Here is a 14,971-nt window from a genome sequence, read left to right as displayed (position 1 = left end):
CTTCAGCTCTTAGGCTTACTCCCGGTGAATCAAAATGCCATCAATCATGGCATTTTGATTCACCGGGAGTAAGCCTAAGAGCTGAAGTAGGAGTAAGAAATAAAATGGATTTATTTCCTTACTCCTACTCCTTACTCCAGCTTACTCCATGTATTGTAGACCAGCCTTTAGGTTAAGGTTTTTGTAAACGGAACAGAGGTCCGTAAATGTACCCCGCAAGGGAATAAATACATATACATAATGAATTATATTAAAAATATGTACATTACTCAACATTTTTTATATAATAAACTTTCTTTTAGTTTCTTTTTTATTACGTACATTATAATTTCCTGAAAAACTGTGAAACATTTGCTAGAAACGCGCATAGAGATATTTTATAAGTAAATTGCAATATCCATAATCCTATAAATGAGCAAATATGTGTTTACTTAACGCAAAACATATCTTTTGATAATCGTTCTTTTTATAGTGTATACCTAGGTATTATTTTGGAAGTGTCTCTGTTATTTGTCAGATAAGAGTATCTTGACTTGTCTCAGAGTAAGCGATACACGCTGTAATGATACAACTGACAATCTGAAATTCTAATAGAATGGTTAGACCATAGGAGGAAGTCATACGACCGTGCGCATTTTTACCACAGAACGTGAGTAACATTGCATCGTCGTTGAAGGACAACAAGCAGGCAGCAAGAAGGCCAAATGGTATATTTTCAAGCATGTGTAGAGTCAAGGAAAAATTCTCAAACCCAATCAATTAAAATATTATTTACGTTGCGTATGTAAATCCACGTATTTATCTAATCTTAATTGCAATGGAGATATTAAGTTTTTATCATAAAAATAATTTTAAATTCATTTAATATTTAAAGAAAAATAATACATAAGTAATAAATAAAAATACAAGTTTTTGCGGATATCATTTGATATTTATTTTATTTTTATTATAAGTCTTTTTGGGCAATATATTTACTATAACTCCCCCCCCCACCAAATAACTTTTAGTTAACCTTGATGATGACCTCTTGACCTCCAAGGAGGTCAAGACCATTGACATTTTCCGTCACTCATTGTTCATTAAAGAGTTATTAAAAAAAAGAAGTTTCATAAATGCTATGTAGTTTACGATACCATGTATGTATGTACATACGTTTAAGGGCACACACGCGCGCGCGCGCAGGGAGTGCAAGGGGAGGCCTTCGACCCCTCTTCCCCCACCCACCCCACCGACAAGGAAGGTGGACAAGTATTATATTTGGACATAGACGTTTAATATACAGGGTGTTATGTAATACCCGCCTCAACGCTTATTGTGGGATAGAGTGGACTAGACTAACATAAGTCGAAAAGTCCTGTACCACTTTGCAGGTTTTGCAATAGTTAACGAGTTATTAATTAATTATTAAAAATCGCTGTCTTAGACCGGCCTACTGTCCAATTCAAACGTGCGGCGAGATCGATCGATCGTTACTAGGCGCGCGGAGAGTTGTTTATTACAAGCGACAATGGCGAGCGGCGCGTCACGCTGGACCGCCGCCGTACATTTCTGACACAGCCCCGCGCCCTTCTTTAATAACAATAAAACTTTAATAAGAAAATTAAAAATATTTTTTGAACCTAAGTATGTTAAACATGCATAGAAAAATATCTATTTTGCTTAAAAAGACGATTACTCAGTTTACTTTTTCTTTTACTAATTGTAAGTAACGGTTGCCTTTAACAAAAGATATTTTTTCTTGATAATGGTAATCTAAAAATGTACACGTTACAAATATTTTTTGTAAAGATAACCGTTACCTAAAAGAAGAAAACTGAAATTGAGTAATCGGTTTTGTTAGCACTTGAAAGATATTTTTCTGCGCACATGAAAGCAATCGAGCAAAAAAATAATTCTTCTCTATTTACAGTAAGAAAATGATACTATAGAACGCTATCATTTCCTCACCACCTTGCGGTAAATAGCATGGCGCATTTTTTTTAAGTGGAATGCCCAGTAGGTCTAATCCACTTTGTATTAAAATATAAGAATCTTCTCATATTTTAATGCAAAAATTGTTCGAAGTGCATTCCTCGTTCTCGCAAACAAAGTTCGATCCTTCGAATAATGTTGCGGGTAAGAGCAGAAATTATTTTTCAACATGACAGGGCTCCTGCACATTTTTCTCAGCAGGCACGCAAATTTTTAAACAAGCATTACCCGGATGAGTCGAGGTGGTCCAATCATTTGGCCGGCGATCACCAGATCTTAACGTCCTTGATTATTTTGTATGGGGTCACATTAAGAATTTGGTCGAAAGCCGGCGTTATGGTGCAGAAACTGAGGTACGAGAAGAAATTCTCGCAGCTTTTAATACCATCACGTCGGAAATGGCGTATCGCGCTACGCGCAACATTATTCAAAGGGTCTAACTTTGTTTGCGAGAACGAGGAGGCACTTCGAACAATTTTTGTATTAAAATATGAGGATATACTCATTCCTCATATTTTAATACAAAGGATTAGACCTACTGGGCATACCACTTAAAAAAAATGCGCCATGCTATTTACCGCAAGGTGGTGAGGAAATGATAGCGTTCTATAGTATCATTTTCTTACTGTAAATAGAGAAGAATTATTTTTTTGCTCGATTGCTTTCATGTGCGCAGAAAAATATCTTTCAAGTGCTAACAAAACCGATTACTCAATTTCAGTTTTCTTCTTTTAGGTAACGGTTATCTTTACAAAAAATATTTGTAACATGTACATTTTTAGATTACCATTATCAAGAAAAAATATCTTTTGTTAAAGGCAACCGTTACTTAGTAAAAGAAAAAGTAAACTGAGTAATCGTCTTTTTAAGCAAAATAGATATTTTTCTATGCACGTTTAACATACTTAGGTTCAAAAAATGTTTTTAATTTTCTTATTAAAGTTTTATTGTTATTAAAGAAGGGGCGCGGGGCTGTCAGAAATGCACGGCGGCGGTCCAGCGTGACGCGCCGCCAGTGAACTCTATAGTTCACTGCGCGCCGCTCGCCATTGTCGCTTGTAATAAACAACTCTCCGCGCGCCTAGTAACGATCGATCGATCTCGCCGCACGTTTGTTTCTTCCAGACAGGAACCAGCACTCAATTATTACAATGATATATCTTGATGCAATATTATTCTAAAAAATACCCTTACGATTAATACGTAATATAAAATAGATTCGAAAGATTATAGTTTCAGAGATTATAATTTTATAGATTTTAATATTAATTATAGTTTCAAAGATTATAATTTCGCTGTTGCCACATCTCTCACACTACACTTATGTCTACTACATAATTCTTCCTATTTTTCAGTTTTAACTGTTTATGTTGTTGAAACAGAACGGTCAATAACTTTGATTTTTTCCAGTTATTCGTTCTATCTTACTTTATAACATATTAGTTTGTTATACGAATCTCACTCACCGTTAAGCTTAAAAAAATAATAAAATGTGCCATCATTTGCATTTACAAATGCAAATAATAATATTTTAACACATAATAATGTGTGTAAATAATATTTGACGTGTAATAATATTACAACAAATTATATTGTTACGTGTAATAATATTTTTAATGTGTTTTACGTGTATTATTTCGTGTAACATAGCAAACTTTAACATTGTTTTTTAGAACTTTAGACGGTCAATTTTTATTTAATTATTCTTATTTTGCACGTATTACCGTAAAGAATAAACTGTAAAAATTTGAAACAATTCTCACATAAATAATTTTACGAAATAACTACCTTAAACGGACATGATATCGTAAACTACATAGTATTTATGAAACTTTTTTTTAACAACTCTTTACTGAACAATGAACGACGGAAAATGCCAATGGCCAAGATCTTCTTGGAGGCCAAGATCAACATCAAGGTCAAGCAGAAGTTATTTGGTGGAAGGAGATTATAGTAAATATTTGCCGTCTTTTTTAAACATTAATTAATTCTTTTCTTTACCATAATTATATGTGATTTGTTTAAATGATTTAATTTCTTGATGCTGTTAAAGGAAAAGAAAGATTCTCTTACAATTAGTGAAGTTAATTAAATGTATGGTAAATAAATATAAGTTTTTAACATCAATTGTATGTGTATGTGTGTGTTTCAATTAATTTATTAACTTTATGAAACTTTTAATAAAATTAAATTAATGAGATAAAAAAAAGTGACAGAAGCTCTATCGTGTTATGCTTACTTTATTTGTTCTGTTCATTCAATATAAAATAACAGCTATTTAGTTCCTGTAACTTTTCATTGCCATCGTATACAGAATACCCTACCAAAAATTTAATTATCTCTTTACTTTTGATAACATGAATTAATATTTCAGACTTAATTGAATGCTCCAAAGAGCTTTAATGGCTTCAATATAATAATGTAAGAAAAATGTTCTTTTCAAAGTTATTTTGTTGTAATATTTTGGTCATTAATATTTTCAAAAAGGAATATATCATTTTCTCTTGTATGTTGTAGCTATTATTAATATGCATTCAATTATGTATGACATGACTCAAAAACGACTTTATAAAAACTTAAGAATTTTCGATTATAGGAAAAATATTAGAATGCTAAAATAATTTTTCTTATTAGTAACCGACTTTCAAATGACGACTTTCAATGGTAATACCAGGGTGATTGGACAAGTAACTCGGTTCGCATACTAATAGAGAACGACAGCGACATTCGTATAAGTGGTCAGAGTTTCCTTTTTAAGGATGAATATTCTATGGTCACAAGTCATTCTGATGCTAATTCGTTGTTTGGCAGTTACCCAGATGGCCAGTGTGAGCACAAGTTGCTTTCATATTGCTAACAAAAATGTAGCATCTTGCTATGCATCTATGTCGTCTATTGTGCTGTTGTTGGCTAGCATTTCATGTCGGAAATGAAACATTTGCATGATCCAAACATTGTGCTAGCATTAAGTGCTTGGCCAGATGTAATAGATATAACCAGTTTATATATTGTTAGAAAATTGAAGACAATGTATGCTAACTCTTTGTTAACAGTATGCCCATTCGATGTGTTCTCTCTTTAGCTGTGCACTCAACTACAATAATATGTTAACATTATGCTAGCTGTACTTAACTCATTCAAACATTGAATTCATATTCCTAGCATCAGTTGCTGGCATTTTATTTCCATACATTGCTTGAGTATACTGGCTATCTGGGTACTTGTACACAAGCGTTTTAAGTGCCACTAAGAAATGAGTAAAATTGGAATTTATGTTGTAATTTAATTCTTCTTTCTGGAAAGGAAAATAGCGAAGGAAATTCAGAAGAGAATTTTGCTTACATTAAGTGACTCATGCCCTTCTTATGAAACCTTTGGGTAAATGAGCGTGGCAAAACAAGTATCGCAGACGCACCACGTCCTGGGGCTCCAAAAACAACTGTGACGCTATAAATTATTGATAAAGTCCACGATATGGTTTTGGCTGACAGACGAGTAAAAGTGCGCGAGTTAACATAGGTCGTGGACATCTCAACTGAGCGGGTTTATTTTATTTTGCGTAATGAATTAGACATGAAAAAATGTTGTGTAAGATGGGTACCGCATCTGCTCACTCCGGAGCAAAAACAAAATTGCATGCGAACATCGGCCGACTGTTTGGAAGTGTTCAAGAAGAATCAAACAGATTTTTTGCGGGGTTTTGTGACTATGGATGAGAGGTAAACGCGTATATTGAGGGTCTCGAAGAAACCCATGCGAAGGAATCACGAACCTGTAAAAACGTTGGAGCAAGTGCGTTGAACTTCGAGGGGACTATGTCAAAAAATTAAGTATTATACGTTGAAAAATTCAAATTGTTCTTTTTAATATCAAACCAACCCCGTACATTACTGAAAACGATCAATTAGTGAGTGTAATGCTCTTTCAATAGTTTCTGAGGTTTCATGCACTTTCTAAGTATCTGTAGTATGATTAAAAAATTTGCACATTGCTTCTTCATCATCTGGGCAACGTAATTTTCAATTTTGAAGGTGCTAATTGGAAATTTGCATATTACTTCGTCATCTGGGCAAGTTATTTTTAATTTTGGCTTCTTCATGGAGGAAGCTGTGTGAGTTAAGGTACAAATCGACATTTCCTTCTTCAGAATTTTAATTTGCACAAAGCATCCTCTATAAGGAAGCTAAATGCGCATTTCTAATTTTTCTCCTACGCGTATACAGATTTTTGGCTCCGTTATAGAAGAAGCTTCGTGTGCAAATTAAAATTCTGAAGAAACAATTCCGTATTTGTACCTTTTTCTTAATAAATTAATTTGAACAACTTTTGTATGAAACATTCTTCTCTTTGCCTGATATTTTTTTATGAAGTCAAGAAAAATTTGATATCTTTTTCGATATTTAGTTTATGATATATCGATAATTGTTTATCGGCGGAAAAAGTGATACAGACTTTTTAACTTCGTTTAGTCTCAAGAATATGCTATTACAATAGTGCCCCAACTTTTGTAAACACTTGTGTGTATCTGAAAGGTCATCAAAATGAGACCTTGTACAGTAACGGCACATTCTTGGGATACGCCCGTGTCCCCCCCCCCCCCCCACACACACACGCGCGCGCGCGCGCACACGCACGCACGTACGCACGCTCAAAAGAGAAAAATAATAACAATGAAGAAATAATGAAAAGGATAACTTTTGCATATTTTTTTTAAACAAAATTAAGGTTTGAGGAAATGAAAATCATTGCCATTGATAATCATATACATGTAGGTATATATATTATACAAATAGAGATTATTCAAGAAAAAGCAAATGTGCATATGTGGGTATATTTTATATATAATATAATTATCTACAAATGAAAAATTTTTCCAAAAATAAAGCTTCTAATAAAGAAATACTTAAATGAAACAAATAAAACTATTGTTAACGAACTATCAGTATTATACTGGATCTGCTAATGTTTTTATTCAAGCTGTTTAACACTAATACGAATTTAGATTAACTGCTTTCGCATATTTCATATTGGCTTTATGTATTACACTTTTAAGTTTTGCAAGCTCCTTATTTTCACTTCCAGTTTCATGAAACTGTTGACTTATGTTCGCGACAACCATGATCACAAAGTCTGTACAATTGTACTATGAACATTATTGATGTTCATCTCAAATAAAAATTATATTGATTTTTTCTTTGAATAAAGCATAGTAAAACATTCATAAAAAAACTCTAATAGAATAGCGAACAGATTAGTTTACTTTAATCGCATGTGTTTATTGTATCTGTATTATATATAATATAGAATATTATGATTGATGTTTATTGCTTCCTAATAGAGGAAGCTTTGTTTTCGTGAAAAAAATTGTACTCGAGTTTTCATTGCTAATGTGTTTAGAATATTTTATAATGTCAAAAAAACACATTTTTAAGAAATGACTGTGTGTATGTGTGTGTGTGTGTATGTATGTATGTACTGTTCGCGCTCTACAATAATTTCCGCAAATATTAAGATATCGAAATAATCTTTTGAATATTAATGCAGTGGCGATCGTGGCGTAAAGAGTTGTGTGCTACTCTAATGAGTCGAAGATCCGAGTTCAAATCCGACTAGAAATTGTCGGTTTTTATTCGATCGCCTCATCTTGGAAGGAAGTGGGAACCGCTTCCTAGAGTAATCTTGTCTCCTCTATATAAAAATAAAGGAGAGTCCAAGTAACAGATCAAGTATAGGTGTTGCAATATTATATTCCCATGTTAAAGTGTCAAGAATGATCATGAAAATGTGATTGGTATTGAATTAGGCGAGAATTGGTGAAAAGGTTCAGTTTTTATACGAGTATAGTATAAAAATGTCGTTTTTTTTATAACTTCGAAAATATGCATGATAGAAAAACCATTGAGGACGAAAGTCATAGTGTTTTAAGTGACTCATTAGATTGCAATACGGTATGACCTTGAACAGTTTCGTCAAGGTCATGTAAAAATCACCTTTAAATTATTAAATGGAACCTCCTTTTTCATTACATATTCTTATAGCTTACCTCGAGAGCTTATCAAAACACTATAACAAACTATATTTTCGTTATAGAGAGTGTGAGACTCATTTGTTGCCAAACTAAAAATGACGGTAGATTAGGTTAAACTGAGAAGGAAAGTCATGTACCGTTGTGCAGAATTAGCAATAGTTATCGCGTAATTAATAAAAACGTCTGGCCGAATAATCGCACAAGGAGCGGAAGGCCGGACCCGGCAGGCATGCAAAATGGTTTATTTGTTTATATCTCCTAGTGACGAGTGACGACTATCTCGAGTGACAAGCGCGTGACTCCACCTCTCGCTACCGCTACCTAGGAGATATAAACAAATAAACCATTGTGCAAAACGGTACATGACTTTTCTTCTCAGTTTAACCCAATCTACCGTAATTTTTAGTTTGGCTACAAACGAGTTTGACACCCTGTATACTTTCCGAGTGATGAGGCCTTGAAAGTTACAATACAATCGGTATTAACATTATCTAAGATATGAAGACCACTACTGGTCTGTTTTACATCTTTGTTATATCTGTGTGTGTGTAAAATAAAATAAAACATAAAATAGGTGTAAATTCGACTGTGGCATTCTTCACACCCAAGGATTGCTATGTAATGCATCACTTAAAACCTCATCTTTTATCTTTAACATATTTTTTGTGCTGACCATGCACTCTTCACAGAGTACATCCTGGATAATGCTAATGCCGGCGATACTCTAATAATTTATAGTAATTGATTTTATACATTCCACTTTTCTTGCGCGCGTTCAAAGATTTTGCCTCCCTCTTGTTTTGCCACTGTTGCGCCGCGCATGCGTGAGAAATAGAGCCCGTCCGTAATCGTTGGTGGCGATGTTGCGTCAACTTGTGTTAGTACTGTCAGTTTAGCGCGAGCCACTGCTAGGGAGACATCCATCGGAGTTTTGCTTGTTCTAAGGTATGGGCGCATTACGTATTTTCCCTTTTTTTTACGCGAGAAAGAAAATTTATTTAGCCTTTTATCCAACAAATAGAGAAGCCATGTGTGTGTCATAATCCGTTAATGAACCAGATTCCTGAGATAATTTTGAAACTAATATACTAATACAAAAATACCGAAGCTACAATAATTTTCAATGAAAAATAAGAAGGTTGAGAAATTAAATTGTCCAAAATTCGCGCGCTTAGGTATGTCACATTGCAATAATGAAGGCGTTTTCAAGCGCATGAATTTGTAATACATATGCAAAATTATATTTTAATATAAATAATAAAACATTTTCAAATTCTAAAGTAAACTGTACCATACGGTTTTCGCAATCGTTGAATATGAAAATATCAAAATATGGTGAGATTCCGATATTTTTGGTGCCACAATGTAAAAATAGAGGAAAGTCGGATAAAACGAGGTAGTTTGATAGAACAGAGTAATTAAGCTTGTAGGGCGGAAGAGTGGTACTATCTCACTAATAACAAGAAAATTTGTTACATATGCAAAGACTACAAAAAGATAATGTGTATCGCAGTAAACTTTTGGTCTGAAAGCAGCTCTGAAAAATTGTGCGATCAGTTCTTCTTGTCATTAAATTAATAAATGCAAGCCAGGAAAAAACATCACGAAAACTATAAGTAGGCCACTTTAATTTTTCTATTTAATCATGAGTTAATTTTATTTCTAAGCTTCTTACTTAATAAATGCTATATTTGTTTCCTCAAACATGTATAGTTGGACAAAACGGAGCAGCAAATGATTTGACAAAATTGGGTACCCTGTTTTGAGCTGTGCTCAAACTTAGCATCCAACAAAGGATGAATTCAATATTATTAGTGTAAAAACTGGACCCATGAATAATATAGCGATATCGATGAGACCGAGTTTAAGTCTTATCTGTGATTATTGTACTTAATTTCAATCTAAAGATTTTTAGTATATTATATTTCACTGTGATATAAATGTTATTTTATTTCGATAATTGAGGAATTGCTGCAACTGTCAAAAACTAATTTTTCCTAAGCCATTGGCAATGGAACAGATAATTTTTTTCATACAAATTTTCGCGTTTTCGATTTTTTTGGTAAATTTTTAATACTTGCATTTTTTTCGGTGTCAACATTAATTTGCTCTCTATAATAATAATTATTATTATAAAAAACTTAAATTTAAAAATTATGTTTTAACATAAACTAAAGTTCATGTTTTCATATATTTTATATACTCTTAATTCAATTTCTGAACAAATCAATAAATAAAATGTTCTTTGTATACAGGATGTCACATTTTAAATGATCCACGCAAATGTCTCCAAAAGATACGGAAAATGATTCAAACAAAAGTTGTTTGGTTCGAAGGGGGACATAAGATGATGCCATTGACTTGACCTTGGATAGTCATTTGAAGGTCACCTTCAATTTTTTAAATGGAACTCCTATTGTTTATTACACTATCTTATTCTACTAATTAATATGAACAACTTTTGTCTGAAATATTTTTTATTTGCCTATGACTACCGTACATCATATATCCGCAAGGATTAAATTTTTATACTCTTTTCCGTACTTAATGTTGTGATTAATGTGTGCCTATAAGACACATTGCTGAATAAATTATTAATATGGCTGATTATATATTAACAAGGTACAGATGACGTTATTTCATTACTAAAATGTCTACTAGTGGTAAAGTTAAAAATTATTTAGATTAGCTGCAACATTTGCATTATATTTTAAGTTTATCATACAATGATATCTTTTGGTCTCATTTATGTTATGCGCGTTGCACTAATAATAAATTTTGCTTTCATAAAGATTGTTCGAAGTCATAGTTATTCAAAAAAGATTATTGCTTGTGTACATTATTTTTTCTTTGAGTAAATAAAATGTTATTATTTTTCATTGATAAAATCCTTTTAGCAATTATAGGCAAAAAGAACAAACACGAGTTTGTGGATGATATAAATAACAATAATGACAACTATAATTTTAATGTGTATGATAGCTGTATAATAATCATAATAATAATTTTGTAACAAAATGCATAATATTGCAATGATATTATCCTTTATTTAAGAAAAACAGAATGAAAAATAGTCCAAATTTTTTCAGAAAAGATCAGACCTACTTACAATCCATTGCACGATAAGACCGCAAAAGATTAAGTAATAGGTCAACTAATAATATCATTATACATATTTGTCTATTACTGAGGTACAAGAGAATCGGAAATTCCATCTGTACATAGTACAAATATCAAAAATCATATAATATTAGATTATCATATCAGAACCGTATTTGAATAATTGCTACGCAAAAGTAACACTACGGCCCATGTCAAATCTTTAAGGAATTAATCCAAGAACTTTTGTATCATACAATACAAAATAATTCTTTAATTTCTTAATAACTATTACATTTTTATCATATTTCTTAAATTAAAATTGAAATACTCTTGTTTAAGTTCCATTGATTTTAATCACTCAACATAATTGTGAACGAAATTAGGATGTGTATATCTCACTGCGTAAGAGAGTTAAATTATTTTCAATTAAAATTCTAATATAAAGGTACCACAAAAGTTACTTAAAATTAACTAAAAACGTATAATTATAATTTAAATAATAAATTTTTTAGTACATTGTACGTTAAGTATGGTGGAAATGGTAAATATACCAAAAATCCAGTAACGCTTGAGAAAAGCCAAGAATGTAAGAAAAATGCAAAATTTGTTAAAAAAAGGATAATCAAATATAAGAGACATTATTATGAAATATATAATTGATTATAGGTTTTCGTCAGGTTAGTACTCGTAACTAGAGATTCCTAATATATGTATACTAGCTAGGTGTAGCTTTATGTGAAGTTAATAACTATTTCTTATTATTGGAATATTTTAGCGAACAAGATGTCTGGCCACCGTCAGCCTAATTCCTTAAAAGGTCTTAGTTTGGGACGCGTGTGCCATCAACTCGGCGGGATGTGCCAACACTTGCATGTGCTCTCACAACAATCTTCCACGGCGCAAGTACTGGCCTTTGCAAAATGGACGATCAGACCGTACTATATAAATGGACTGCCGATTCATTTGCGCTCCCAGGTTATCGAGGAAACTTTGAGGATACTGAACAACTCATCGGTTGTCGGTTTGACACTCATTTCCGCACCTGCAGCGATATATGTATTAGCGCTTCTTTTGAATAATGATATAAAACAGTTGAAAATTAAACTCTGTTGCTATTATGGATGTAGCCACCAAACGTCTCTCTTAAAGTTACTCGCTTCAGAAGGAATTGGACTTGAATCGTTGGATCTGACCCGTTCCACCTTATTAAACTTAGATTGCGAATTATTTCGTTCGGCACTATTAAATATGAAGAATTTATCGAATCTAACACTTCGAAATATAGCCAGTGATGCCGTGCTCGGAGTCATAGGTAGTAGCTGTCCGAGACTCGTAATTCTAGACATAGCTTGCTCTAAACAAGTAACAAACGCCGGATTGAAGCAGTTACTTTTTCAAACGGAATTACGAAACAAAGTACACTCCATTTCATCTAAAAAACAAACTAGTTGGTCGCGACTCAAGAGATTTTTTTCTATGTGGGAAATAAAACGCTCTAGATCGAAAAAAAAGTTTTGCTTGAAAAAGGTATTTCCATTTATTATGGAATATAAAAGAAATCTATTATGTGACACACTAAGAGTACTGAATGTCGCTGATACCGCTGTTACTAGTTTGGGCGTGTTATTCGCTCTAATACAAATCCCGCAACTCGAATCTTTGGCGGGATATAGCTACATGGAACATGTGGCAGAAATAACGCATCAACTCATTGATTTGAAAGTTCCGTTCAATTTAACTGAGGCAAGGAGTTATAAAACGACGCCCTTACATATGAAACTTTTAGCACAAATATGTCCAAAAGTTAAAAAAATACATATTTATGAACCGTACCATTCCGTACATTTTCCTGACGCACTATGCCATTTCCCTTACATTACCTCATTAAATATACATAATGTACTGCCGGAGAAAGAATGGTTACACAGTTTTTATAATTACTTTCGAACAAATGGCCAAAGCTTGAGTGAACTTAATATTCAAATGATGGAAAGTCAGGATCCTCTGCAGGTGGATTTAAAGGAAATTTTGAGCAATTGTCCTAATCTGCAAATACTCATTCAGAATGGATCAAATATAGTTTGGACAAAAGGACATGATCCTCCACCTTTTAAATATCTAAAGAAAATTAAACTCGGACATACAGTCAAGGCATTGGTGATTACAAAAATACTTTTGTTGGCTCCTGCGTTAATGACATTGCATATCCACAGTTGTCTCGATTTGACGAACGAGCATCTAGAACAGTTACTAAAACCATCTACCAAATATAGAAGTCATCAAGGACTAGATAAATGCAACAACAATTTACAAAATTTAAGATGCTTTTATATTTCTGAGGCAAGTAAAGTATCAGGAACCATTGTGCTAAATATGCTCCACAGATACAAACAGTTAAAGTGGTTTGGTAACTTGGCAAATTGGAACTTGAACAGTGAGGATGTCGAAATGTTACAAACAACTATAAATCATGAAAACATGAATGTAGATTTATGCTGCGATTCGCATTGGTACTGGAGCAATTGCGTTTAATAGTATATGTACTTCGTGAAATAATACTTTGTCCTACAAACCCATAGAACTTATAGACATGGAAGGGGAATAGCATATACTTTTCGAAAGCTGAAACTGTATCGTCCAACATCTGTGTGACAATACAAATACAATCTCGCTTTAGTCACTCTTGCGCAGTTCGAGGAAAAGTTATAGAACGAGACAGAATGATAGTTTCTTCGGTTTCTTCTGGCTCACTTCTTGAACACACTCTGTGTCGGTCCTTTTCCCCTTCCATGTCTATAAGTTCTATGTACAAACCATGATATTATCAACCAATCTGATAAGACTCTGATAAATTAAAACTGTATCAATATTAAAGATTTACATGAGATTTTACATTTTTTATACAATGTTAAGCAGAATTGAATGCATGCTCTTTTTAATATTTATCAGAGCCGTAATATAATTTATAATATGTTTAATAAAAATTAAAAAACGCTCCTCTTTTTCGTTTGATTATTGTTCCCATAACAGTTATAACAGTTATAACATTATAACAGTTAATTTAAATATCTATAATTCCATATAGAGAAATGTGTAAAAAAACGTAGACTCGAAATTTAATTGCTTGGTCTTATGTTTATAAATCGCGATAGTATATGATCTTATATATCACTAAAACATTACCTCTGTTAAGCCATGCGATTGCAGCAGGCGATTGATGAGTCTAGTGTCAGTTTGAAAGATTTTGTAAGTCATGTGTAACTGCTTAGCAGGTGGATCTTCTGGTGGCTTGTCTAAGGCGGAACACCTAAAGGACAAATAAAATGCAGTTGCATTACCATTTTAATGTAAGGATGAATGGTAGATAAATTCTTACAACTTCAACTTACTTGAAACGTAAAACGGGTGCCTTGCTTCCATTTGGTCCATTCAATAACCATTCGTTGTTTAGCGCGTTTCTTGCATTCGTTGCGCTATAAATAAATATCGGTAAAGTATTAGAAACGTAATTCTTATCACTATTGTGAATACTTTCATGAACAAAATAAAATCGGAGTATTTATACAGGGTGTCTGATGCAAAAGTAGCCAACTTGAAAATAGTGGTAGAATAGGTTAAACTAAGGAGAAATATCATGCGCCGCGGTACAAAAGTAACAATAGTTATCGAGTAATTAATTTACACGTCTGAGCGAATAAGGATGCAGGAGACGGTAGGCCGGACTCGGAAGGCATTTAAGAAAATCGATCGATGAGCGGGAGGTGGAGCGACGCGCGAGATACTATGCTTATGTTTCGGGTCGCCCGTCGCTCGCGCTCGCTGCCGCGCTCGCCGCCCGCGCCGCGCGCCCCGCGCCTAGGTTTTTTCCCA

At 33.3% G+C, this 14,971-nt stretch overlaps 2 protein-coding genes across 10 annotated transcripts in view; one reads left to right on the top strand and one right to left on the bottom strand.

Annotated features, from left to right (window-relative positions):
* LOC105557777 (tubulin polyglutamylase TTLL5) overlaps window positions 1-14,971 on the bottom strand; it is a 67,787-nt gene that overhangs the window by 22,655 nt on the left and 30,161 nt on the right. For all 4 annotated transcript variants that reach the window (XM_012005109.1, XM_012005110.1, XM_012005112.1 and 1 more), the window contains exons 3-4: window positions 14,491-14,574; window positions 14,285-14,408 (exon numbers count right to left, since the gene is read on the bottom strand). In XM_012005109.1, the coding sequence (XP_011860499.1) occupies window positions 14,285-14,408; window positions 14,491-14,574 (208 nt within the window). The remainder of the gene's footprint in view (window positions 1-14,284; window positions 14,409-14,490; window positions 14,575-14,971) is intronic.
* LOC105557776 lies at window positions 8,778-14,271 on the top strand. Of its 6 annotated transcripts, none has more exons than XM_012005105.1 (4): window positions 10,424-11,546; window positions 11,614-11,778; window positions 11,877-13,666; window positions 13,895-14,271. In XM_012005105.1, exons 2-3 carry the CDS (start codon window positions 11,745-11,747, stop codon window positions 13,631-13,633), a joined length of 1,791 nt encoding a protein of 596 aa, XP_011860495.1. In that variant the 5' UTR covers window positions 10,424-11,546; window positions 11,614-11,744; the 3' UTR covers window positions 13,634-13,666; window positions 13,895-14,271. The 6 variants fall into 6 exon arrangements, with proteins under 6 accessions (XP_011860496.1, XP_011860498.1, XP_011860495.1 ...); XM_012005103.1 differs by having other exon boundaries at window positions 11,877-13,669; window positions 13,898-14,271; XM_012005106.1 differs by lacking the exon at window positions 10,424-11,546 and adding an exon at window positions 8,778-8,944 and having other exon boundaries at window positions 11,877-14,271.

The sequence above is a fragment of the Vollenhovia emeryi genome, unplaced genomic scaffold (genome assembly GCF_000949405.1).
Source record: "Vollenhovia emeryi isolate VEMERY1.0 unplaced genomic scaffold, V.emery_V1.0 DF939420.1, whole genome shotgun sequence".
Lineage (NCBI taxonomy): Eukaryota > Metazoa > Arthropoda > Insecta > Hymenoptera > Formicidae > Vollenhovia > Vollenhovia emeryi.
Note: the sequence above shows the minus strand (reverse complement) of the source record. Positions and strands in the feature narration are given on the sequence as shown.

Coding starts and splice junctions, on each gene's coding strand:
- LOC105557776 (XM_012005106.1), top strand. CDS start 11,745: ATGAAATATATAATTGATTATAGGTTTTCGTCAG. Junction 11,779..11,876: donor TGATTATAGGTTTTCGTCAG/GTTAGTACTCGT, acceptor GGAATATTTTAG/CGAACAAGATGTCTGGCCAC.